Source organism: Ascidia mentula, chromosome 6, assembly GCF_947561715.1.
Source record: "Ascidia mentula chromosome 6, kaAscMent1.1, whole genome shotgun sequence".
In the NCBI taxonomy this organism is placed as follows: Eukaryota; Metazoa; Chordata; class Ascidiacea; order Phlebobranchia; family Ascidiidae; genus Ascidia; species Ascidia mentula.
This window is the reverse complement of record NC_138571.1, coordinates 12722217-12745383: the sequence shown is the minus strand read 5'-3', so window position 1 is coordinate 12745383 and position 23167 is coordinate 12722217. Positions and strand designations below refer to the sequence as shown.

The 23167-nt window shown below is 39.5% G+C and overlaps 2 protein-coding genes across 3 annotated transcripts; both read right to left on the bottom strand.

Moving 5' to 3' along the window:
• Positions 1-344: 344 nt before the first annotated feature.
• LOC145906450 (2-amino-3-ketobutyrate coenzyme A ligase, mitochondrial-like) lies at positions 345-2953 on the bottom strand. Its single transcript, XM_082993865.1, has 8 exons — positions 2888-2953; positions 2264-2408; positions 2047-2182; positions 1487-1773; positions 1207-1289; positions 978-1149; positions 799-917; positions 345-496 (listed from the first exon to the last, which is right to left on the bottom strand). Exons 1-8 carry the CDS (start codon positions 2934-2936, stop codon positions 345-347), a joined length of 1143 nt encoding a protein of 380 aa, XP_082849991.1. The 5' UTR covers positions 2937-2953.
• A 1322-nt stretch (positions 2954-4275) lies between these two features.
• On the bottom strand, positions 4276-18277 carry LOC145906853 (ATP-dependent translocase ABCB1-like). 2 transcript variants are annotated; one of them, XM_082994327.1, is made up of 25 exons: positions 18117-18277; positions 16310-16397; positions 16010-16221; positions 15786-15903; positions 15427-15560; positions 15111-15282; positions 14703-14827; positions 14182-14395; positions 13794-13976; positions 13196-13312; positions 12785-12997; positions 12332-12512; positions 11825-11998; positions 11664-11702; positions 11208-11396; positions 10560-10738; positions 10023-10233; positions 9588-9703; positions 8690-8829; positions 8377-8517; positions 7712-7868; positions 6943-7140; positions 6384-6590; positions 5804-5950; positions 4276-5607 (listed from the first exon to the last, which is right to left on the bottom strand). In XM_082994327.1, the coding sequence occupies exons 1-25, from the start codon at positions 18221-18223 to the stop codon at positions 5401-5403; spliced, it is 3969 nt and encodes a 1322-aa protein (XP_082850453.1). In that variant the 5' UTR covers positions 18224-18277; the 3' UTR covers positions 4276-5400. The 2 variants fall into 2 exon arrangements, with proteins under 2 accessions (XP_082850453.1, XP_082850454.1); XM_082994328.1 differs by lacking the exon at positions 18117-18277 and adding an exon at positions 16919-17046.
• Positions 18278-23167: the final 4890 nt, after the last annotated feature.

Below are 23167 nucleotides of genomic sequence, written 5' to 3'. Positions count from 1 at the left end.
GAGATGGTGTCACTTTTCTAAAAAATAAATGTTTAAAAAATATCACATAGTTGATGTAAGCAGTTCTCCAATGTCGGATTAAATTAGACAAACAAGGCCTTATTAGGGTCGGCCAAAAATCAAGGCCACCCAAAAAACTTTGTGACGTAAGTTCTGGATTAACGAGGTCAAACGGTCAACAACGTTTTCTTTGCATCAACAGTTAATTCCAATCTGTTACTGTGTTCTTTAGTTTTGTACACTAATGTTGGACGAGACATACATTTAAGTCCACTTATTACAATGTGTTTTGGGGCTAAAAAAAACCTTAATACAACACTGATGAGAACACCACATTGTGGAAATCATGGCACGACTCCATGTTTTTTTCCAGATTTGATGAATGTGCCAACAGCTTTGTCGATATCTTCCAATGTATTCAGCGCAGAGATTTGGACACGGACTCTCGACTCTCCTTGTGGTACTATGGGGTAACAGGCGGCTCTTGTATAAATACCTGAACACACCAAAAACGTTTAAAAGTTGACGATATTTAAAATCGTACTATAAAAAAAAGCAAGTACATTTATGAAGTATTCGTGATGAATGTTGTTGCAGTACCTATAATGAACATATCGTGAACATGCCTGGCAGCACCAGATGAAGATCAGTGTTTTTGTCGTGCGGACATTAAAATGTGCCTTTTGTAACTTTTATTACATTCCTGCCGTTCGCGTAAGTGACGTATTTTGCAACAATACACCAATATTTACTAACGAAAATTATAATAAAAACACCACTAAAAATTCAAAGACAAACCCTCATTGTGGAGGTCGTTTATCACATTATTAATTCTTTTTTCGTCAATCATCACTGGGCATATCGGATGACTACTACCGCGGATTGTAAATCCTGCTTCACTCATTTGGTGTCTAAACCTTTAAAACGATGCATACATGAACAATTTTACGTCAGTCCTGCCAACATTGACAGCCAACCTTTCGGTCTTTTCTAAAACATCTTTTGCAAGTTCCTGGTTTTCCATGAGTATGTCGATACTTTTGCTAGCACAAGCTGCGATTATCGGCGGCAGAGTGTTTGTGAAGAAATAGGATCGGGATCTTTTTCTCAAATACTCTATTATTGGCCGTGGCCCCGTTGTGTATCCGCCTAAGAGTAAATTTTTACTGGTGACATTGTGTTAAGTTAACAGAATTCGTTTCCTACCCGCTCCGGAGCCGATAGCCTTTCCCAGAGTCGAATTGATTAAAGTTATTTTGTCATTAACGCCAAACAGTTCATACGTTCCTCTGCAAAAAATGATGACCAAATTAAGCAAAGTTTTGCAGCACTTTTCGTTTTCCACCATGTACTGATTGAAAGAATTTTTTTTAGTAAATAATACCAACAAAATTTTTCTACAGTATTCTCTAAAATCTCTCGTGTCGAAGGTCCGTCAGCCTTTGCCAGGTTCGTTCATAACCTTAATTAAAATTTAAAAAATTACCTGCCAGTGTCTCCGACCAAACCGGTAGCGTGACATTCATCAATAAACACCAGAGCCTCATATTTGTCTGCCAAATTGCATATTTCCTCCAACGGAGCAAAATCACCATCCAGAGAAAAAATACCATCGGTTGCAATTAGACGATGACTGCATTTTTCTGCATCCTTTAGTTTTTGTTCGAGATCCTCCATGTCGCGGTGCTTATACTTGTACTTGGTGGCTTTGCAAAGGCGAATGCCATCGATGATGGATGCATGATTTAGCTCATCAGAAAAAACAGCATCTTCCTAATAATGATTTGCAACCGTAAAGTTTCTATTTTCTCCCGTATTTAGGATGAGTGTTTCGTATTTCTGTCACCGATTTTGGGCCGCAATGTTTACAAACATTTGGCTGAAAAAGTAGGAATCACAAATCCATTCCCTAACATGTAAATCAGCATCATCTTAATTGCTTTGGCTTGTTTTATACATATAGCGAAAACAAAGTGTGACCTTGTTAATAAACTAACCGAGCCATAATTATGTCTTCAGAATATTGCAGTCGTCTAAACGCAATACCTCAGACAATAGTGTTTGAAACAATCCAATATTGGCTGAATAGCAGTTTATGTACAACATTGTTTCCTCTGTACCATGAAATTCGGAAATCTTATCTTCCAACTCTTTGTGTATTGGATTAGTTCCACCAATAAGACTATGAAGTGTAAATTTGGTAAATTGATGTTTCTTATTAAAGCCTATGAAATCTTTTTACATAAAAGACTGACTGACTTACCGAGCAGAACTTGCGCCAACACCGTAATCTCTCCAAGCTTGTTCTCCAGCTGCCAATACATCAGGGTGGCAGGACAAACCCAGGTAATCAGTACCACAAAAATTTATCAACTCCCGGCCGCTATTTTCCAATCGCAATACCGCACCTGTAAATACGTTTGCTTGTGATAATCAGGGTGTTCGACTAATTGTTGATGCACGCAGTGACGTAATAATAGAAGCAGTGCGCTTGGTGAAATGTTGCACCGTATTCGGAAAATACAACCTTTATGCGTTCATTTTCATAAACCTTTTTACTTTTCTTTTAACTGAAAAACCGCGTTTCACGTTTCTTTAAAAAATACTTAACCATAACCTTCAAATTCTGAAAACAAAATGACTGGCCTGTATTGTAAAACCACATACATGTTTTATTTAATTAACACGTTTTGGCTTGCAAGTTCAATAAAATGGCATGGCTTGTCCTGCACGGTTTTGTTGCTGACCTGGCTAATTTCCCCAATGTCCTTTATGGACCTGTCATTTTGTCATTAAAATTATAAGAACAGTAAATCTGCGTGTAGTATTCTAAAAACTTTGTGTTCTTAAAAAGTAGTGTTTGAAAAAACTACCGTTTTTAATATACCTTGTTTCCTTGTTGATACATGTTCCTCGAACACCTCAACGTTCATCATTTTTCCAACAATACTGCTGATCTGTCGTTTCATCTTTTCAACACTCGCATTCGCCGGGAGATGTTTTGACGACGAAAAGCATCTCCGCAATGCACCACCTTTCCACAATATGTTGTTCCCAACAGTTTTGGCGAAAAACATGTCTTGAATTTTCACCTGCCCTATTTAGTGAACTTGTTAGGTTTGTAAGTGATTGTTGTTTGCTTCATTTGTAGATATTGTTGGTGACGCGGGTTACGTAGCTACTATGTAAACAGCGGCATTTTGCCTTCTTGACACCTTGACGTGAAATATTTGTTTGCCGCGCTCATATAGCGCAAATCAAACAGGTGTTGCTTTTTACGGCCACCAAGTTTAACCGCCTATAACTTTATTTCTATAGACGCTAGACGAAATCCTAAAACACAAAAGTTGTTTGAAACAGCCCACTCTACACATTTGTCCATTTTTTTTTACTTTAGCTCAATGTTTTCAATCAGTAATAATAAAAAACGCAACCACATCAACCAAAGAAGCTTCTGAAGCGTAGTACAAACGTTTTAATTGCCCAATTAACAAAAAATCAATCAGTTATGATGCAAAATGCAACCACATCAACTAAGGCGCTTCTGAACCGTAATGTATACGTTTTATTTGCCCAATTAACAGATAAATAATTTCATCTAACTAATTAACAAATTACCGAAAAAAATCAAATAGAACGTGCATACAGTGATGTAATACCACTTTATGTTTCACGTTTATTGCTCATGTGCGTAGTATCTTCCCGGGCAAAGTAAATATGATTTGATTTCTTATGCAGCAAAAAGCAACTTGTGTTAATGGTAATCGTTTGATAATGATTTTTAATATTGAGATATAATCGAATAAATTACATCAACGCATGCCACTCTGAAATCGCGTTGTCGCTATAAAGCAGTGATTTTATCTGATCATTGCAGTTAGCCTCGTAGTGGAGGCGGAAAGTGACTTCACCAATACCTCGAATCATACAACTAAAAGTAACCAACATTAGGCACGGTTCCATTAACATTATTAATGAGCATATAGCTGCAAGTTTTCATTTACTTTAAGCGTGTGTAATTCATACCAGATGATATAAGTCCCCCACCAGTGATATTAGTCACACAGTTCTGCCCACACAAGCGAGTCTGAATGCTTACGCCACAAAAGGCAAATATAGGCACCCGCGGTTTGTATGAATAACCGTCAAACATGCTGCGGTGTAACCTCAACCACTATACAGTATAACCTTAACCACTACCATATAAAGATAACCACTATTGTATAACAGCAAACACTAATTCCACAGCCTTTAAACCACAAACTTGTCTTCAGGGAAAGTATTTTATTTACACCAAAAAGCGAACTTGTCGGCAACTTTGCGCTGACGACTTACAAGCGTGTTTACAAGCAGAGTCAACGTTGGTTGTGACACGAGTAAATTGGCAATTTTTATGGTGGTTATTGCGTTGTTACAAATGGAGGCGCGTTAAAAGCAAAAATTAATAAGCGAACGAACCGATGAAACTTTTGGCTAAATACAAAACAGAAAAGTCAGGCAAAGATTTCAGTTCAGGTTTGCCTAAAGAATGGAATTTTAGGAAATTGAAAATAGGAAAACATTTGTGGCAACATACAAACTCTTTAGCCCAAACATGACATACAACGTTGTCAGTAAAAACCTACAAGTTTGTGGGGAATGAAAATCAAACGTCTTTCTCAAAAAAACAAAACAGGATGACAGGAACTGAACAGCTCACAATTACAGGCATTCGCACTTCATGAGGATACACCAGATCACTGGGTTGAAATTGCGAACGTATCAGCACATGTTGTCAAACTATTTCGAAACCGGCAACCGACCTAAACCTATATTCGCCACCGCTCCGTTCAAATTTTTTTTGATCCAAAACACAGCTTCGATGCAGAACCAACGGTAAGAAGTGCTTGCTGCAGTATTACCACTATACACGGCTTTGAGGTAACGAATGGGAAACGCAATACTTGCTGGAGAAAAGAAGTGAAAGATTTTAACGCAAGTAAACTTACGGGGGTACAGTGTTAAGTATGAAACTTTTCGGTGGTGCATTGAGTTCAATTGAAGTATCGCTCGGACGTATAATTTGCCTACTTACAAAATCAACCAGGCGGCTATGGACTTCAATGTTCCGTTCCTTCGTGGTTGATAAAACAAGTTATGTATTACTATGTATGCGTATACGTGGTCAAATGTTGCTTAATGAGTTAATACGTTTTTTTGCCTTTTTGGAACTTTTTGCGTTTGTGTCAGATGTGTTATGCAAATAATACTTATCTCGTCTTGTTGGAAGTCGTAGAAAACGGTAAACACATTAGCCTAAAATGTCAGCGGGTGCGTGGAAAAATACAAAAACCAAACACTTTGGATACGACAGTATTCCCAATACTCACTTATATTAGCTGTAAACAAGTATATTACACATTATTCGCCCTTCTTGTGGAGTTGTGCATTCACAAGACTGAAGTAGGATCCTTTGAGGGCGATGAGTTCATTATGAGTGCCTTTTTCCACAACAACTCCGTTCTCCAGCACGCAGATAACGTCAGCGTTTTTGACAGTTGAGAGACGGTGGGCGATTATGATGGAGGTTCGACCTTCGCTGGCAGCGTCCAATGCGTCTTGCACCACCTGGCGGAAAAACGAAAGGTAAATACGTGTACACTGGGTGACAGGGTTGATAAAACAAAATCTAAAATCCTACTTTTACCGCATTCATGTTACTAAGAACATCACAATAACATTACAGTTTCAGTAACTACCGATAGCCACGGTCAGAAATTACTTTCTTGTTTCGAATAGTAGGTAATTCTTCATACTATTTTACCTTTTCGCTCTCAGCGTCGAGGGCTGAGGTCGCTTCGTCAAGAAGAAGAATCTTCGGGTTTCGAAGCAAAGCACGCGCGATCGCCACCCTCTGTTTCTGACCACCGGACAACTGGGCACCCTTTGACCCAACGTTGGTTTCGTAACCCTAAGAACAGGAAAAAAGGGGCTGTTAAACGGTTGCACAAAATAGCAGCAGTTGCCGTACATGCATATGTACAGAAATAACGACGATTTTTGATGTCATTGTTTTGTATTAAGTACTATTTTTTTCGATTTTAAGAACATTTTTATTTGGAACTTGGAAATACAGAAAACAATCCAATAAAATAAGCCAGAGCAGAGACAATCAAAAACAAAGTTTGCCACCCGGAAGATAAAACTAAAAAAAGCCAATATAAAAGCTGTGCACATTGTTCCGACTAACGACTACTAACGTCTTGCCAGCTTACTAACTAGACAAGCACTTTTTGGTGACTTTTAGTGGCCATCACTTCATTGGGTAACAAAGTACGTACAAACCCACGAAAGCATTTAACCCTGTTAGCAAACAACGACTAACAAAGCAAGGGTTTTTTTACCTCTGGAAGACCATCAATAAAGCTATGGATGTTCGCGTTCTTCGCTGCAGCGATTACTTCCTCCATGCTTGCATCACGTGAGTTGTCACCGTATCTGATGTTTTCGGCGATAGTTTTGTCGAAGAGAATGGGTTCCTGTGACACAATCCCCATCTGCGCTCGCAACCAAGCGATGTTCAGATTCTTCAAGTCTTCATTGTCGAGATCCTGCAAAAAGATAAGTTTTTGAGTGTCATAATGTTACGTCCAAGTTGATCAATGGAAGTTGGATGGTTAACATGGCATATCGACGATTTGGAAAGGTACTTTCGTATCTGACAACATGACATCCTGGTGTTTTTAACAGTTTGTAAGTTACCTTGGCTTTGTATAAGTATCCCCATACAGTGTACACTGTGTCGAACAAGGCGAAACTAAATGCTAATGTGTCGAATATACCACCCCCTGTACCTTGTTTTTACAATAAGTACAACAGAATACAAAACCAGTATAACGATTTGTCAGTCGTTTCAAATATCTAAAAGAGGAAAAATTCCCCACAAGTGCAGTTCTTTCTTACCACAGCTCCTTCGACAGGATCGTAGAATCTTTCAAGCAGTTGAATGCATGTCGACTTTCCGCATCCACTCTGACCGACCAACGCCACTCGCTTGCCCGGTTCTATGTTCAAGTTCAGCCCCTTAAGGATCTGTACGTCGGGTCTGGTCGGGTAGTTAAACTTCACTTTCTTGTAGTCGACCTTCGAGTTGGTCGAGCTCTGAAGGTGAAAAACGTACAAATGAATTATTATTGCACTAAAATCCACACGTAATTAATTTTTCGCAGTGTTTACATCGGTGATGTTAACCCATTTTTTCTTGGCGGTACATTTTGGTAATCACCCAACCAGTATTCGAACCCCTTTTGCGATGCAGATATGTATTTATTTATCCAACCCTATTAATTTCCATCCACGTAACCCCAGGAACAGATCTACTAGCAATCTTCGGGCACCCCTGGGCTAAACCTATCATGACTTGGAGACGTGAATAAATTTCCGTGGACGTTCTTTATATGTAGTCGCCTGAGAAATGGCTACACCATGCAATAGCAATCCATGTAGGTGATTCTTGGCTAAGTTAGTAGATATATTCTTCACAACTATATGTGTTTCCGAAAACCTTCCAACTTATGATTCATGAGGCAGCATGTATATTTTGTTGACAAGCGATCATTGTGTAGCAATTTTTACAACAGCAGGTAACATCGCCCGATGCCCACAGTAAGCCAGCATACAAAAATCCGCGAAACAAAATCTCGTTCCGAAAAAGTATGAATGAAAAACATACCGGGGATTTCCCTTCCTTGCTGTAACTATCGATCTCGGGTACGCGGTCGAATAACTTGAACATCCTCGTGGCAGCGATTTTCGCTTCGGCGAGGTTGGGTGCGAAGGTGCTGGTCTGACCCACTGCGAAGGCCCCGAAAATGACGGCCATCAACACTCTAAAAAAATGAGGTTGCCATGGTGATCGTGTGCGTTAGGAGGTATTGTAATGCAAAAGGTATGTATTGTGGCTTGTCGATATGTTGGCGACATCAAATTACTGCTAAGTATTATGTGGTTATGAAGCAAAAGCCTCGGATTGACGTCAGCTGATTGACTGCGTTGTTGCTTCACAACAACAATTTGAAATACGAACTCATGTATTTTTCCATACGAACATTAAAAAATAAGGTATGGTAAATTTGCACTTTTTTCGTGCAAATTCAGGTAGTGTTTTTAAAAGTCGACGTCATTGCGTTTAGAGGCGAAGCGACTTAAAAGAGTTTATCATTAAGTTCTGCACAAAAAACAATGCTGCTAACCCGGAAAGCGACGCCAAATGTACAGGCGAAACGTTTTTCAGTTCTATTTCGACCGAATGCCAGCATTTAGAAACTACACTGCACGCGGGTCAAAAACAAGAATTAAATTATTTTGTTCCTTTTCACAAACATCTCAAATGCTTACTTGAAGACGTTTTGGAAGTCAAGGAGACATTCCTCCACCAGCCAGGCTCCGAATCTGAATGTGGCGGCATAAGCAAAGAAGACGATGGCTTGTGAGAAACCGAACGTCACACCGTACACATACGTCTTTCTTTTCGCTTTTCTGCAAAACCAACGGCGTTTTTTAAAAGGGAGAAACTGACGACGCATTTCGTGATGAAACGAAGTTTTTGTAAGTGAACATACTGTAACTGTGTACTGGACGTTGCACTCTCGTCATTTTTTGCACCACTCCTAAATATTTTAACACCATTTTACGACTATCTGACACTTACGCGTATGGAAGCAACATGGCTGCCTCGTATTTTTCGTTGAACTTTTCTTCCTTGGTGAGGGAAGCTACTGTTCTGATGTTGAGTGTTGCTTCGGTTGCGATCTGGCCTGCTGTCTCAAAAGCCTTTGACTCCGCGCTCGCCTGCAAATGACCAACATTTGAAAAAACGAAATACGTGCGTTGAGAGCATTGGAAGTCAAATGACATTGGCTTCAGGTTTTGTTGACATTTTTTTGTCCATGCAAATAAGTTGGTTATACCTACCCCAATATTGACTGACTTGTTAGTATACAGTCGTAAAAGTTATTTTTGACGATACATATCTATCTAATGCACCGAAGGCCAAAGTAACTACAATGAGCTAATATGGGCTGTTAAGTAAGTTTGCAAACCTTCGCAACATATCGCCACAAAACTAGTTAGCTGGGCTGGAAGGTATAGTACCAGAAGAGTCTTAGCTACAAGTAGAATATTTGGCGACATCAAGACATGGTGCTAAAAAGGTAAATAATATCATGGGATGCTACAGGGCCATTGTCTCGACCTAAAGGTCTCATTAGTACAACTTTGGTGTGGCTTACAACGATCTTGTCAGCTAAATAGCCAAGTAAGACTTCCACTTCGTGGTGACTACAATTTCCGTCAGCCGTTTGGCACCAAACTAGGTGCAACCTTACGGGGAAAACAAGGTGGAAACACTGTGACCAAGCAAAAGCTAAAATCCAATAAAGCCGACAGACTCCGCGTCAAAAAAATCATTCATACGCAATGAAGCCAATAATCGCACAGATGAGACATATTAGGTCGAAACAGTGGTTTTGTCTGCAGCTCACTATAAAAACGTTGTTATTGGCTCCACATCCTATAAAAAGAAAATGATATTATGTACTTAGCATTACCTGCCCGGTGAAAACTCTCATTTGCAACATTCCGGCCACAGCCATGAGAGGAACGAAGCCCAGTGTGAGAAGAGTAAGTTGCCAACTGTATCCAAAGGCGATTCCCAAAGCCACACCTGAACACAAATTAGGATTTATTAATATTATTGTAGGATAGATTGTGGTTTTAAACTTAATAGATCTTTTCCACAATAGTTTTCCTTTTTGCATGAACTGTTTGTAATAATCGACAGCATTTTGCCCTTTTGCAGTTCTTCCAGCAAGTTCAGCGCAAAAAACATTATTGACAGCGTGGAATATAGAGAAATATGTCAGAACCACCGGCTTTTCGCAAGCTTTCGGAACTACTACCTATATTCCGTGTGTCAAGCTGCAGTTTTAACAAGACAAACTTCATACTTAACCGATCGAACACTTTTACTTGCGCAGACTCACCGAGGGCGAAGATACTTTGAACCAAGACTCCACCGCGAACACCGGTACAACCTTGCACCTTTGACGTATCCGTTGCAAGTCGAGTTGTGAGCGCGCCTGTGCTGTTACGGTGGTCGTCAAAGTATGCCATTTCCTGTTGAAGAACGGCGCGGAAGGCACGTTTTCTCAGTCGCATTGTGAGTTCCTCTCCAGACTTGGCAAAGCAGGTCGCCTGTTGTGAAAAAATTGCAATGATGTTTACATGCGCGTGAAGGTAAATACAGAATATTTAAAAAAGAAAAAAGACTGAAGTGTTTGGCACTTTAAAACCCATGAAAATTTTTGGAAAGAAACTACTTTCGTATATATGTCCAAAACGAGCCATACTATTCAGTGCCACAGTCATCAGCTGCACTGATGTGACCTTACAGGTCAAAAGAGTGTGTACACCTGTCTTTCGATTTTTGGCATTCAAACACTTTTTACTTTTAACTCTTTTATGGAAAGTGGTGGCGGAACAACAAAAAATGACACGATTTTCGGTTGCTAGAAACTTGCCTGCAAAATGTTGACCACGAATGCGGCGGCTCCAATCGCCACAAACAGAAGTGAGTAGAGAACGATTTGCGATTCCTTTTCGGCTTGGTCAGGAAGGGCGAAAGCTCCAAGGATCTCGGCAAAAAGGATGGCGAATATTGGCTGCAAGCCACCGTTGATAGCCGCCGAGATACACCCGCCTGTGATCGAGAATAAGAGTAAATATCGGTCATCCCACGGTAAACGTATAGGCTGTGCACAACCAGGCCAATGTCTGGCCGCAAACCTCCTGTAGTTTTGTGAGAGGAACGGAAAACCAAGGACCGCGAGTTCAAACCTCACCAAAAGCGAGATTAATTTTTGGTTTGTTTGGGAATCTTTGGAGACTGTGTCTTAGAATGACTGCACTCATCACACAAATGCAAAAGTCCGAAAACGAAAATGACTTTCGTATGTCAGCAAAATTTTCATTTTCTTTTCCAATACGTAATAAGTGATGTATGCGCGATAATGTATAAGAACTTATACAAAAACGACCTCATAATACGCGATATGTGACTGATACATACATAACACAGATCATATACCGGTAAAACTCAAGACAAACGGGTTAAATTCCACAGGGGATCTGCAAGACACATGTGAAAAACGTAGAACTTCGATACTTACAAATTATGTAGAAAGTTTCTGGTTTGTTCATCGCCATCACTCTGGAGAAATTGAATTCTGGAAGTTCCTCGTCTTCTTCCTCTTCCTCCTTGTCATCATCTGCTCCGTGCTTGGTGGAGTCGGATCGGATGCTGGTGGTGCTGATCAGTCTCTTTCGGATGCTCGTTCGACTCACTTGTCGCAACGATGCTGAAAAACGAAAATCTTTGGGTCGCGAAAAATGCTAACAGAGCGTTAGCAAAGAGCAGATAATACAGATAAGCTAGCCTTTGAGTTACTTGTATCAAGATCGCAGGCTGCTTATAATTACATTTTATGGGACTAAAACAACATCCTCACTTCTATGGAAGTAAAGCAATTGGTGGTGATATCTAAATTAACTACTGTCATAGCATAGCAAATGTGTGGACAACTTTTATCACATTGTTGAACACATAAGGGTAATGGTTTGTTTACCTTTTGGAGAAAGTGGTTTGTCGTCTTTGCTGATGGCTCCTGCAAAAAAAACGCCAACACAGCTTAAAATTAGCTCAGTACCACAGACAAACAACAAAGATAACATGTAGCAAGACATGTAAAGTTCACCAAACAGTTCGGATAATTTTAATCTTAAATACCTTCTTCGGCTGTGTAACTCTGCATATGAACGAGGTTCTGGTAAATTCCGTTCTCAACTTGAAGAAGTTCGTCGTGACTTCCCTGTTCCATTGCCTGGCCCTCGTGGAATCCGATGATCTTGTCTGAGTTCTTGATGGTCGACAACCGGTGGGCGATCACGATAGTCGTACGACCTGAAGCCAAACGGCAGGTATTATGCAACACGACTTTCGTTTGAAAATGTGCAGCGACTTAACACAGGTACGGGGAAATGGTAAGAAAGGTTTAAGGGTCTAAGCCAATATTTACTATGTATAACCATACAAACGAAACAGCAGACATTTTAAAATACATTATATTGGTAGGAAAAATGAAACTATACACGTTTACGGTGAAATGATACAAAATCTGCAAGAGTGCCGTGAACAGGTAAAAAATATACCATTTTTACGAATTTTGAGCAGAAGTTTTTAAACCACGTGGTCTCCACCCGTAACTTAACAAACAAGTATTATTGTTTCTCGTACCTTGTGATGCCTTCTCCAGTGCAGCTTGCACGACTGATTCACTCTCCGTATCCAGTGCTGACGTAGCTTCGTCGAGTAACATGATCTTCGGGTTGCGAACGATGGCTCGAGCGATGGCAATTCTCTGCTTCTGCCCTCCGCTCATCTGAGCCCCGCCTTCTCCAACCATTGTGTCGAATTTCTGCAGTAACGTAGCAAAATAATTTATTATGGCAGAATATTTTTTTCGTTATTGCTGATATACTGTTAATGGTGTTAACAATGTTGCTTTTGATAACCAGAAACGTAAACATAGGCGGTAAAGATTCAGGATTAATGCATGCAATTTGAAGTAACACATTGAAGTAACCCTACTATAGGCTAGGGTGAAGTTGTGCTACTCTACAGCTTTGTATACGGCACAGTACTATTCACACTTCCATCAAAACAATAACTATATTCTTTAAAACTCACGTTCGGCATCTGCATTATGAAGTCATAAGCGTTCGATTGTTTGGTGGCGCTCACGATCTCGTCGTCTGTGACGTCATCACGGCCGTATCGAATATTTTCCATTATAGTGGTATCGAATAGAATCGGTTCTTGGGATACGATTCCGATGTGTTCCCGCAGCCAGCGAACGTTCAATGTCCGAATGTCGACACCGTCCAACTCCAACACTCCTTTCTATTGTGAAAAAAAGTTACAATACCAAGGATATAGTTGCCAATGTAAACTCCTAACATACATAAACGTTCGAATTCACAATCTTTCTGAACGCCTTACGTAATAAAAACTAAGAAAATCGCTACAGATTACTGGATATCTTCCCGCGTGTATAAATGTTTAAAAATTTAGAAAAATGTCACAAAAATTTGTACCGACCTGGGGGTCATAGAAACGTTGTATGAGTTGTACGCAAGTACTCTTTCCGCATCCACTCTGTCCACACAAAGCTGTCGTTTTACCACTTTCCGCTGTGAAGTTGACGTCGTGTAAAATCTACAGAGTCACGTGACAAGTTTTAGATACGTCCTTCTAAAACAATTGCCCCAAACTGTGGGCCATCACCAAGGAGTAAGTTATTTTTTTAGATTGAACTATTTTACAAAATAAATTGTTGTATAAAAAGGGGCCCCATACTTCAACAAGGTCTTGCGGTTTACCAGAATGGCCACCACCGAGTTTTTGTAGGAAAGGCCCTGGCAACTATAGTCGTTATTGAAAAATATTCGGTCACTAAGCAAAAAGTTGGGAGCCACCAACATAGGCTAACTAAGTAGGTATTTGGTAAAAAAAGCAATTTATTAGTACGCAAAAGTATCTTACACCTAAAATTCAATCAAGTTAGGGCAAACAATTGTTTTCACCGCGTTTCCTTACTGGAACCAAATATTAACATAAACATAGACAGGGAAATTATACTGGTTGGCGACAGTTAAGAAAAAACAGCATCGGTGCCAGAATTAAAAACATCATTTACCTGGACATCTTCTCTCGACGGGTAACTGAAATTCACGTCCTTAAATTGAATTTCGCCGACGACCTTGGTGGGCTTGTGACCCTTGTCCGACATGCTGTCGATCTCCGGTTCGCGGTCAATCACTTCAAACACCTTGTAAGCCGCAGCTTGAGCGTTTGCGAAAGCCTCGACGTCGCTACCACCCTGGTGAATTTTTGCGTTAGCAGGGATTGTAATACTTTTGTCATAATCACTTATAGGCGTGGGTACCTGGGAAAGTTGGTCCTAAGCTGAGACCACGAACTACAGTATTTTTTTACGGTCGAAATTAAACAACAGTAAAAGGCAAATTTCCCACCCAAAAAATCCAAAATTGAAGTGATCGCCATAAGGACGTGACTTTTTTTACCTGAGCCAGAGAGAAGGCTCCAATAAGCACGCCAAAAAATGCGGTAAGGAGTCCGCCAACATCCAGGGTTCCGGCTATCACCAAAGTTGAACCATACCAAAAAGCCAACCCATAGGTACAGAACATGACAAGCATCAATGAGCCGATGGAAAATCCAGCAAAGAATCCCTTTTTAATTCCTGTTGAACGGGCTATTTTCAGGTTGTTGAAGTATCTAAAAAGTGTTGTTTGATGTTAGAATATTCAGGGCCGTTTCTAGACCACAGAGTTTTCCAGCCAGTGGGCTGAATGCATGTAGAAAATTTGTTGAACACCACACAATCTTTGCCAGAAGAAAATCAGGGTACATATGGTAAAAATAATGTTCCTAAATAATGTTTTATAAGTAATTTTTTTAGTAATGTAAACTAATGAAAACACCTTTAACAGTTAAAATGGCATTTGGCAATACCTTTTGAAGGACTCAGCTAATAGATATTCAAAACACAAATCAACCCACACAGAACAAGAGGAAATGTCACCTGGCAGTCTCCTTTTCTTGACCTCCAAAGGCTGCCACTGTCCTTATTGAGGATATGACCTCTTCTGCAATTCCACCTGCTTTGGCATAGGCATCCAATTCCTTTTTCGTGAACACAGCGATGACCTTTTAACACAAAAAAGAATTGTTATATTTGGCAAAAATCATTTAGGAGAATTAAATTAAAGCTGAAAATTTACAACAATTAGCATCAAAAAGATCATCACTGTATACAACATTCAAATATTTCCATCCTGCCAGTTTTTAAAACTTTAGTCTAATTATAAAACACATTTAAACACTGTGAATGACTATTTCTGTTTGTAAGTTAAAGCCGACATCAAATTACTTTCTAATCAAGGCTGCAGAAACAATGTTAAAAGACAGTGACTTGAAAAAAGATACTTGCCTTGAACATCATTATAGCGGTAGCAGCTAAAAGGGGGGAAACCGCAAGAATGACAAGTGACAGTTGCCAGGAATAGATAAACCCTATAACAAGACCACCGATGAATCGAGTGACGTTCATGATGGCCATCGACACTTTGTCCCCAATGCCTCCCTGTATTTTGGACACATCACTGCAAATAACAAAAACATTTAGAACTGCTTGAGCAATAAAACGACATGGACCGTGAAATAAGGGTTGTTACAACAAGTTTCCGGTTACTACTGATATATTATTATACAAGTAGAAGCTTTTGGGAGAATAAGCTGGTACATACTCTGCAAGTCTTGTGTTCAGTTCGCCGGCTGAATTCAGATCAAAAAATCCAATGTTCTGGCGTAAAATGCCTTTGAAAAACGACAGTCGGATTTTATTGATCTGCCGAACAGCTTGAAGGGACCAGCATGTGACCTGCAATAGAATTTAAATTTAAATAAGGGTAAACGAAGGCCAAAGACTGGTAGACTGGATCATGAGGTTCCATATTAAAAGTTTTCAACTTGGGTCCCAAAAACATGCACAAATTTTAGCATAAAAAGCTCCATTGAATCCATTCTTAGAAAATGGATATTATTATTTATTTGCAAAATTTCAATACAAACAATAATACTAAATATATTTTATCAAGTATATCACCTGTAGGCCTCCAAAAATCCACACAGCTGCTGCAATAGCTGCAAACTTAATAGCAATGTCTGAAATAAGGGCATTGAGATCAGTAGGATTTGGTGGAACCAACACTCCACTGCAACCTCTGTAGAAATACAACTGTTAATATCATACATGTATGATTCTATGAAGGCTGTACATTAACAGTTAATGATATATAGGCTTATAAAAAAATTTCAGCGTCAACTTACGTTGTCCACCCTTGGGCAGTCAGGTTATCCACAACACTAGCGTTCAGAGTGGAAACGGTCAAGTTTCCAGTAAAAACGGATCCGAAGTCAACGAATGTTGTTGTCAAGTCACCGAAGAATATGAACATGACAGGCATGGATACGCCATGTATTGTTGCCGATATAACTCCAATAACCAAGAGAAAGTAGTCCAGACTATCAGCATAGCGATACTGAAAAAAGTATCAAATAACGTGAGTAGATCAAATAACGGATTGTTTGGCATGGAAGCATATATGTATCATATATATATACCCTTACCAAAGTTAAATATGGAACTTTTGGTAGTGGTTCTTCCTTTTTCTTGGAGTCGCTTCCTTCAGAACCTTGGATGCTACCTTTTTTGCCACTGCAAATAAAAATTAAAACCAAATTTAAAACAGCACTCATTTGCATAAAAAACATCACAATACAGATTAACTGACAGTCTTACAGCAATTGATTACAACTAGCAGACACCCAGGTTAAGTTGTATATGCTATGTGAAAAAAATGCCACCTTGCTTTGAGTTGGGTAAACAAATCACTGTCTGTGTTTGCATATCACCACAGAGATTAGTGTTTAGTCCTGGATATTTGGGGTTGGTTTTTGTTGCTACTTTTTTGCTGCTCATTTAAACCAAAGAATGTTTTATAAAGTAACAAATAATTATTTTGAATTTGAAAACAGTGTTGATTCTGGTTTAATAAAATACACCTGTAACAGAACCTTATTAACATAAACCACACAAGTGTTTTCTATGATGATTAAATTTATTATTTAGAAAACTATCTGCTGCAGTATTGTTTGAAAATACTTTTTGAAGCAAAAAAATTTCTTCCATTTTTAAAGCAACTGTGTGTTTGTTACCAATACGCAATCGAAACCGACCTTTTTATTGCAACAGGTGGCGTTTGCGCGATAAAAGGCTGGGCAGTACCGTCTTCCAAATGGTCATCACTACCATTGGCAAGCATATTGCTATTAGGCTTCACTATATAGCTTTCCAACTATACTAGTTGCGTTTCTTTCGCGTTAATCCTACCTGCTGTACTGACCTAGTGAAACAATAATACAAAATTGTACATGATGACTGGCGCGCATTTTGTCGGAAGTTGCGTCACAAGAGGCCACTTGTTACCGTTACGTCAGACAGCCACGCTCGAGCACAATAGTGAACATTTTGAAACCATTAATAACGGCAAAACGGCAAATAAAATATTTATCGTATCGACCTGGTCTGTGTACCAGATGGCATTGTGTTTGTCAACCCTCAAAACAAATTTTCGGGGATTTTTCAAGCAGTGGGTCAATGTTTTTCGATTTAAAACCATCTACAAAATGAACAGTAGGGAATAAATTTCTTCTCCAAAATCTGCGATAATGTAGTAAACACGTTGACACGGGTTAAGTTTGTTGTGGTGACGCAGCTGTCACGTGGTTCCGAGTTTCGCTTGCTGTTGTATTGACCTATAGCCCAGAACTTTCCTTTTACAGGTAAAGGATTTTAAATGTTGCAACATCGTATACGACACCATAAAGCCCACAGCCACGTCAATTTATGACAACTGTTAACAGTTTGATAACAGCGTTTTAGCTGACAGTGAAAAAATACTGTCGGAATATGTGCATATAGTCTATTTGCTAAAGCAGAGATATTTAACCTTTAGCTTAACCGGACCAAAAATACCAAACTAGATTTGCACACTGCTGGCCACTTTCGCGTTGCTCCACAACTTCGTGACAGAAATTATAGTTAAAAATAATGCAAAAAAAACTGCATGCATCTCTTTGCTGTCGCCACGAAAAAGATAACGCCAAACCAATAAGGGCCAGAATCTCCTCGAGTTAAAGAGGCAAGTCTTACTAAAGCATAGTTTTGTGTCCACAATTGTACTTATAATACAAATTATGATGGAGCTTTAAAATGGCACGCTTTTTAACATAATTGTACAATGTGGTTTTTTTTGGTAAATTGGAGTTTTGCAAGCACACACTAGATGTGCAAAATTAATTGCGAAAGTATTTTGTTGCGCTAAAGGTTAGAGATTAGAAAAAGAACACAATAAAACAACTAAGTCAAACTTACTTTGTTGTGATAACTTCAATCCCCACTTCCTCGTAAGATGGCGGAGGTGTCTCGGAATCTGAAACTTTGTTGCTGAAACCAGTAACTTTGCCGTTGGTTTCAGCCATCTTCGGCCGCCAAACCGTTTAGTTTTTTTGATTTATTAATTTTACCCTAAACAAATCGCTGAAGGCAAAAAATAACTTAAGTTACTACCAGCCTGGACAAGTTTAACCACAAAGTTCTGTTACATCACAAAACTATGTAGCCAGGTTGCTTTGTGAGAACACAACGCGCATTTACTGTTGGAAAAAAGTCTCTGTGCATGACGATTCAAGCGAAGTGCGGGTTTATTGGCGCATGAAAACTAATAGATACAACTTATATTCGCAATGTTAGGACCAACCAGCATTTGTTTCCCTTCCTGTCTGGGTCTCAAACGCAGCACTGCACGTTCTGCTTTCAAACTGTGACTACCTTTTCATATGCAAGCCCATTTGCATGTGCCTGTCTAGTAAACACCATCTGCAAGCAAAGACATGCTTCGTCCATCCCAACTTACTGCCTGTCCTTCAATTGAGCTGATTTCTCGCTTGCTGCCTCATTTATAAATGTCCGTTTCACAACGCCGGGGGCAAAGTTGTCGGCATGTTGCGTCACTTTACCAACCAGAACAACAGAAACGACTCAACGCCCAGAAGAAATGGACGCGAAAGCGCAAAACACGATTTTTATCACGTGGGGTAGAACTTTTTTTTGCAACTCAGTAAACAAGTTCTCTTTCTGAGCCCGGGTATCTATTGTTAAGCGTCGAACGCTCGAACAATACGTTGTAAAGTCGGCTCCGACAAAAGGGTCGCGTTAGATTACTCTACCTTGTGCCGTATTTGGTCAGAAGCCGACTTGGTCCTAAAGTCAGGCAAAGTTCGTCGAGCAGCAAGCCAAACATTAAATAATAGATATGCCTTGTCAGAACGTGACCCCATAAAAGGAAATAATGTTATAGTGTCGAATCCAAAGCATTTACTGTAAGCAAACGTTAGAGGATTTAAACTTGTGATTATGAATATGGACATTTGATAGGTGAAAAGTATAAAAAAATATCAGCAAAATAATCTCAAAGTTTTTGGGTGGGACCTTTTTAATTGATTCGCAATGAAAATACAGAGCCGGTTGAACATGAGTAAAATGGCAAGCGTTTACAAAAGTTCACTTGCATTAACATCACTAACAAAAACAAGTCTCTTGCATCGCATTCTGCAATCCAAATCGAACACATGGGAGCGTTTCCGGAAATGACGAAACGCCGCGTTGGCGGATTTTTCTCAATGACGTCCTTGCACGGCGGGAAAAACACAACCACAGATTATGACTACCGGGTTGCGCAAGAGACCGGCAACCAAACCGCTTAAAACTGATCAAGACAGGCGTCGACTTGCCACGTGTAGGCAATGACGAAACGACACTGGAACCTTGTGCGCCCAACTGTGACGACCATCACGTGCTGTTGTGAGATCTTGTGACAGAACTCATTCTATGCAAATGTAAGAAATGTAATTTTGCGTCCTGAATACATACGGAGGGTTTTTTTCGTCCGGAATCGCAGAAACATACAACGATACAACCACGATGAACTACCTTAACACACGATAGAGAAGGTCGCCTTTTTGATTTGCAACGGGTATCGCTCGATACGAATAAAAGGCATACAAAAGATTAAATCTTTCGTAAACGCAGTAACATGCTTTTGGTTTCGATAATAGCCAACGGTCAAGTCCTGCTGTCTACAAACTGTTCTGATTACACACGATAATATAGTTTTACATGCAGGAATTTTTTTCTGTTCATATATGTGGTTTGCATCATGAAGTTCATGTTTATAGAAAACTGTAAAAAGAAACTGCTGTGTGTATAAAGAGTAAACATTTTTGAACCTAAAATAATTAAAATAACTTCAAATTATCGTTCCAAAAATGGAAATCAAACCAAATTGTGTTTGCCGCGGGCCAATTACTGCATGCGGATTTAAGCATGTGATGGGGTTTTTTCGTCGAGAAACGGAGAAAATAATTTCGTGCCGCAATTCGTTCATGTTAGTGTAGACTACAATATATTCCATTACCAACTGATATGTAACATAAAAAAAATTTTAAGACGTTAAAATAAGGCTTAGTTAATTGAAGCCACTGAAACTTGGGCTTAAAAAAACACAAATAACTTCGCAAAGTTAAATTCGCTCGTTTTATCGGACATGCTCAAGTAAAAAAAAAACAAACTAAAAAGGCATCTCAACATTTCCAATTGCGTAATGCAACCACACTTCTTATGCCGTATCACAATTCCTTACACCTTGCAGATCAATATTCGCTTGTACTAAACCCATTTACATAAGATTTCGGACAGCTGATATGCACCATTACTTACACGCGGATGCACTCAGACATTCCAACAATTCCAAAATCACAAGACGCAAGGCACTTACGGGTATCATGTTCCGCAACCAGTGTTGACCGGTTCGTTTTCTGCTGAAAGCGACAAGAACAGGAACGCCACACTGGTAAATTTAATGATTAGAGGGAGGTTCACGATTTCTGAGTGTGTATGTCCATACAACAAACAATCGACAGTGCAACGACATAACCTTGATTGAACCGCAAATTTGAGACCTAAATGTGTAACGGAATCGTGACATTATTTTAGGTTCTTCGTTTTCTTAACAACACCACGTATCAATAAATTACGCAAAAAATCTCCCGTTAAGTCAAAACACGAACTGCAGCTTCATATCCGTAAATACTGATCATTGTTTTAAGTTTTAAAAGGCCGGGGGCTATTTTTTGCTTGCGGCAAAGGACACGATTTTTGTTTTGCTTGTGACACTTTTAGTAATGGATCAATACGCCGTCTGCAGTTCCAGTTTAGTCTTTCATCCACGAAAGGGGGTATTTTTTCAATCATCGTAGTATTTGTGTGCCGTGACTCACTGTAGACAAGCAAGGGCTGGGTTGCGTATTGTTCCAAAGGCAAACATACGTAACTCAAATATGTTCGTTTCTCCTTTAAATCATCAAGTCCAAATTCGGAAAAAAAGACGTTATATGTCGGTTTGAAAATTTCCTTTTTGTTAAACATCAAACAATTGCTTTCGTTTGGGACAATACATTACGTCATACCGGCTTACCATTCTTCACCTCAGCTTCAAATATGACGCCAAATTTGCATGGGACAGAACTTTTTCTGTTGGCTATTATGTCTGCACTGAAAGAGTTAAAGGTTTGTCTCCATATCAGCGAATTCAATATTACGAGGTTCATTTTATCATATTGCAATCCTTTCTGAGGCTATGGTATCTCTTCAACAGTCGTATGTGATTACATAGAATAGCAGTCTAGCTGTTCGCAACCGGCATTTTTGAATAAATTACTCGGGAACATTTGATTAATCTGTTCCTGCCACGTTTTAGGCATTTGCGACTGGGTCGGATTTAATCGTGATATAAACGCGTTGCAAGCACTATTGGAACTAGTTAAACCGACTTTTTCAAGGATAAACTCGTACAGCACCAACTTAAATTTAAAAGCTTTGTGGAAAAATGCTGTTTGTCATCACAGTATTGTTGAAATAAGTGATTTTCAAAACTGATGTCGGAGCTTCATGTATTGGCATGCTAAATTAACGCTGTATTTTAAGAGTTTTTTTGACTACAGTCGACGTGTTATGGCACAAGGGTAACTTTCACGTGACTGATCGAAGCATTGTTACGTAACAAAACGAACGAGCATTGTTCGATCACACTCAAACAATGACATCAATCGGCTACTGGCCACCAACGGCGGCACAATGACTAGGCAGAAAAACAACAACACTGCATGGCTACAGAAGGGACTTCTTCGTGGAACGTAAGCCCTACACGCCACGATGACTGGTTCGAAAAACGTTCGAAAAGTATTGCGCAACTTTTCTGCAACAAACGATGGTAAATTAAGCCGGATTTTTTCCTTAGATTTCAATTACAAAACGGGAGCGGCAAGCTACAAGCCAACCGGGAAACCGGGCCTGCGGCGCAAAATTTTTTTTGTTGACGTTCATCTATGCAAGGAATGCTGATTTGGCAAACGCATTGAAGCTTAAACTGCAGGTAAAACGGAACACTTGGTTTTACATGAAATATTTAACAGCATGACATCGAGGTGCTACTTTTTTGTTTTACAACTTGCACCGCCCATACGACTTTAGGCACAAAAAACTTTTACCTTATATGGCAATGGAAGGCGTTAGTTTGGGCTATTCAGAAAACCTAGGGTTTTTGTTGAATGATGATGGGTCTTGTGGTATATGGAGACACAAACAACATCAATGTTACAGGCAGAAAATTATTTATGTTTGGAACCGCGTAGTTTTCATTGAAAAGTTTCGTCACACAAGAATCTTGTTTAATAACAAACTGCCATATAAACATGATGTTTTTTGAAAAAGAATTCTCTCCAAAGATTGTTCAAAAACATCTGCAAAACTACTTCTGCTCACTCCATAAAACGGTAAATTAAACCGCATTGCCGCAGGCGACCTTGATATCAAACGGTTAACGACGTTAACTCGCATCATTCAGTCACGTAGGCACGCGTTGACCGCGACGAACAAAACTGCAGGTTGAGCAGCAACAGGTCGCCACAATTGGACATATAACCTTCTTTAGCGGCAATTGGAGACATGTCTGCATATTCTCAATATGTTTGATTTTGAATTACCACAAATAAAACAAACTGCCATTTCCCGTGACACGATCCAGCTTTATTTAACCGAAGGGCAAAGAATGGCACTTTTTTGCTGACTATCTCGATAAAGATCTACTGATAGTTATTCTGTACAAATATATAATAAAGCTCTTTTTCCCCGTTTACTTCATATTGTAACGATAAATTTATCGCCAACCGAACAAAATTGTCTGACAGCAAGATCAAAATCAGCACCAGTGCGTGTTCGATGGTTCAGATTCCTCTATGCATTAAAACCAACAGTTCTGCAGAATGCCTGCACAAAGAGATCAAATGCACCACGCAGTTGACGTGTGA

Bases quoted from the DNA above. Each gene is read 5' to 3' on its own strand.
- LOC145906450 (XM_082993865.1), bottom strand. From the start codon at position 2,936: ATGATGAACGTTGAGGTGTTCGAGGAACATGTATCAACAAGGAAACAA. The intron at 2,409-2,887 runs GTATATTAAAAA...ACGTATTTACAG, and splicing joins TGTATCAACAAGGAAACAAG to GTGCGGTATTGCGATTGGAA. The intron at 1,150-1,206 runs GTAGGAAACGAA...ATTTACTCTTAG, and splicing joins GGCTATCGGCTCCGGAGCGG to GCGGATACACAACGGGGCCA.
- LOC145906853 (XM_082994327.1), bottom strand. From the start codon at position 18,223: ATGGCTGAAACCAACGGCAAAGTTACTGGTTTCAGCAACAAAGTTTCA. The intron at 7,141-7,711 runs GTATGTTTTTCA...TTTCACCTTCAG, and splicing joins GCAAGGAAGGGAAATCCCCG to AGCTCGACCAACTCGAAGGT. The intron at 5,951-6,383 runs GTAAAAAAACCC...TCCTGTTCTTAG, and splicing joins TTATTGATGGTCTTCCAGAG to GGTTACGAAACCAACGTTGG.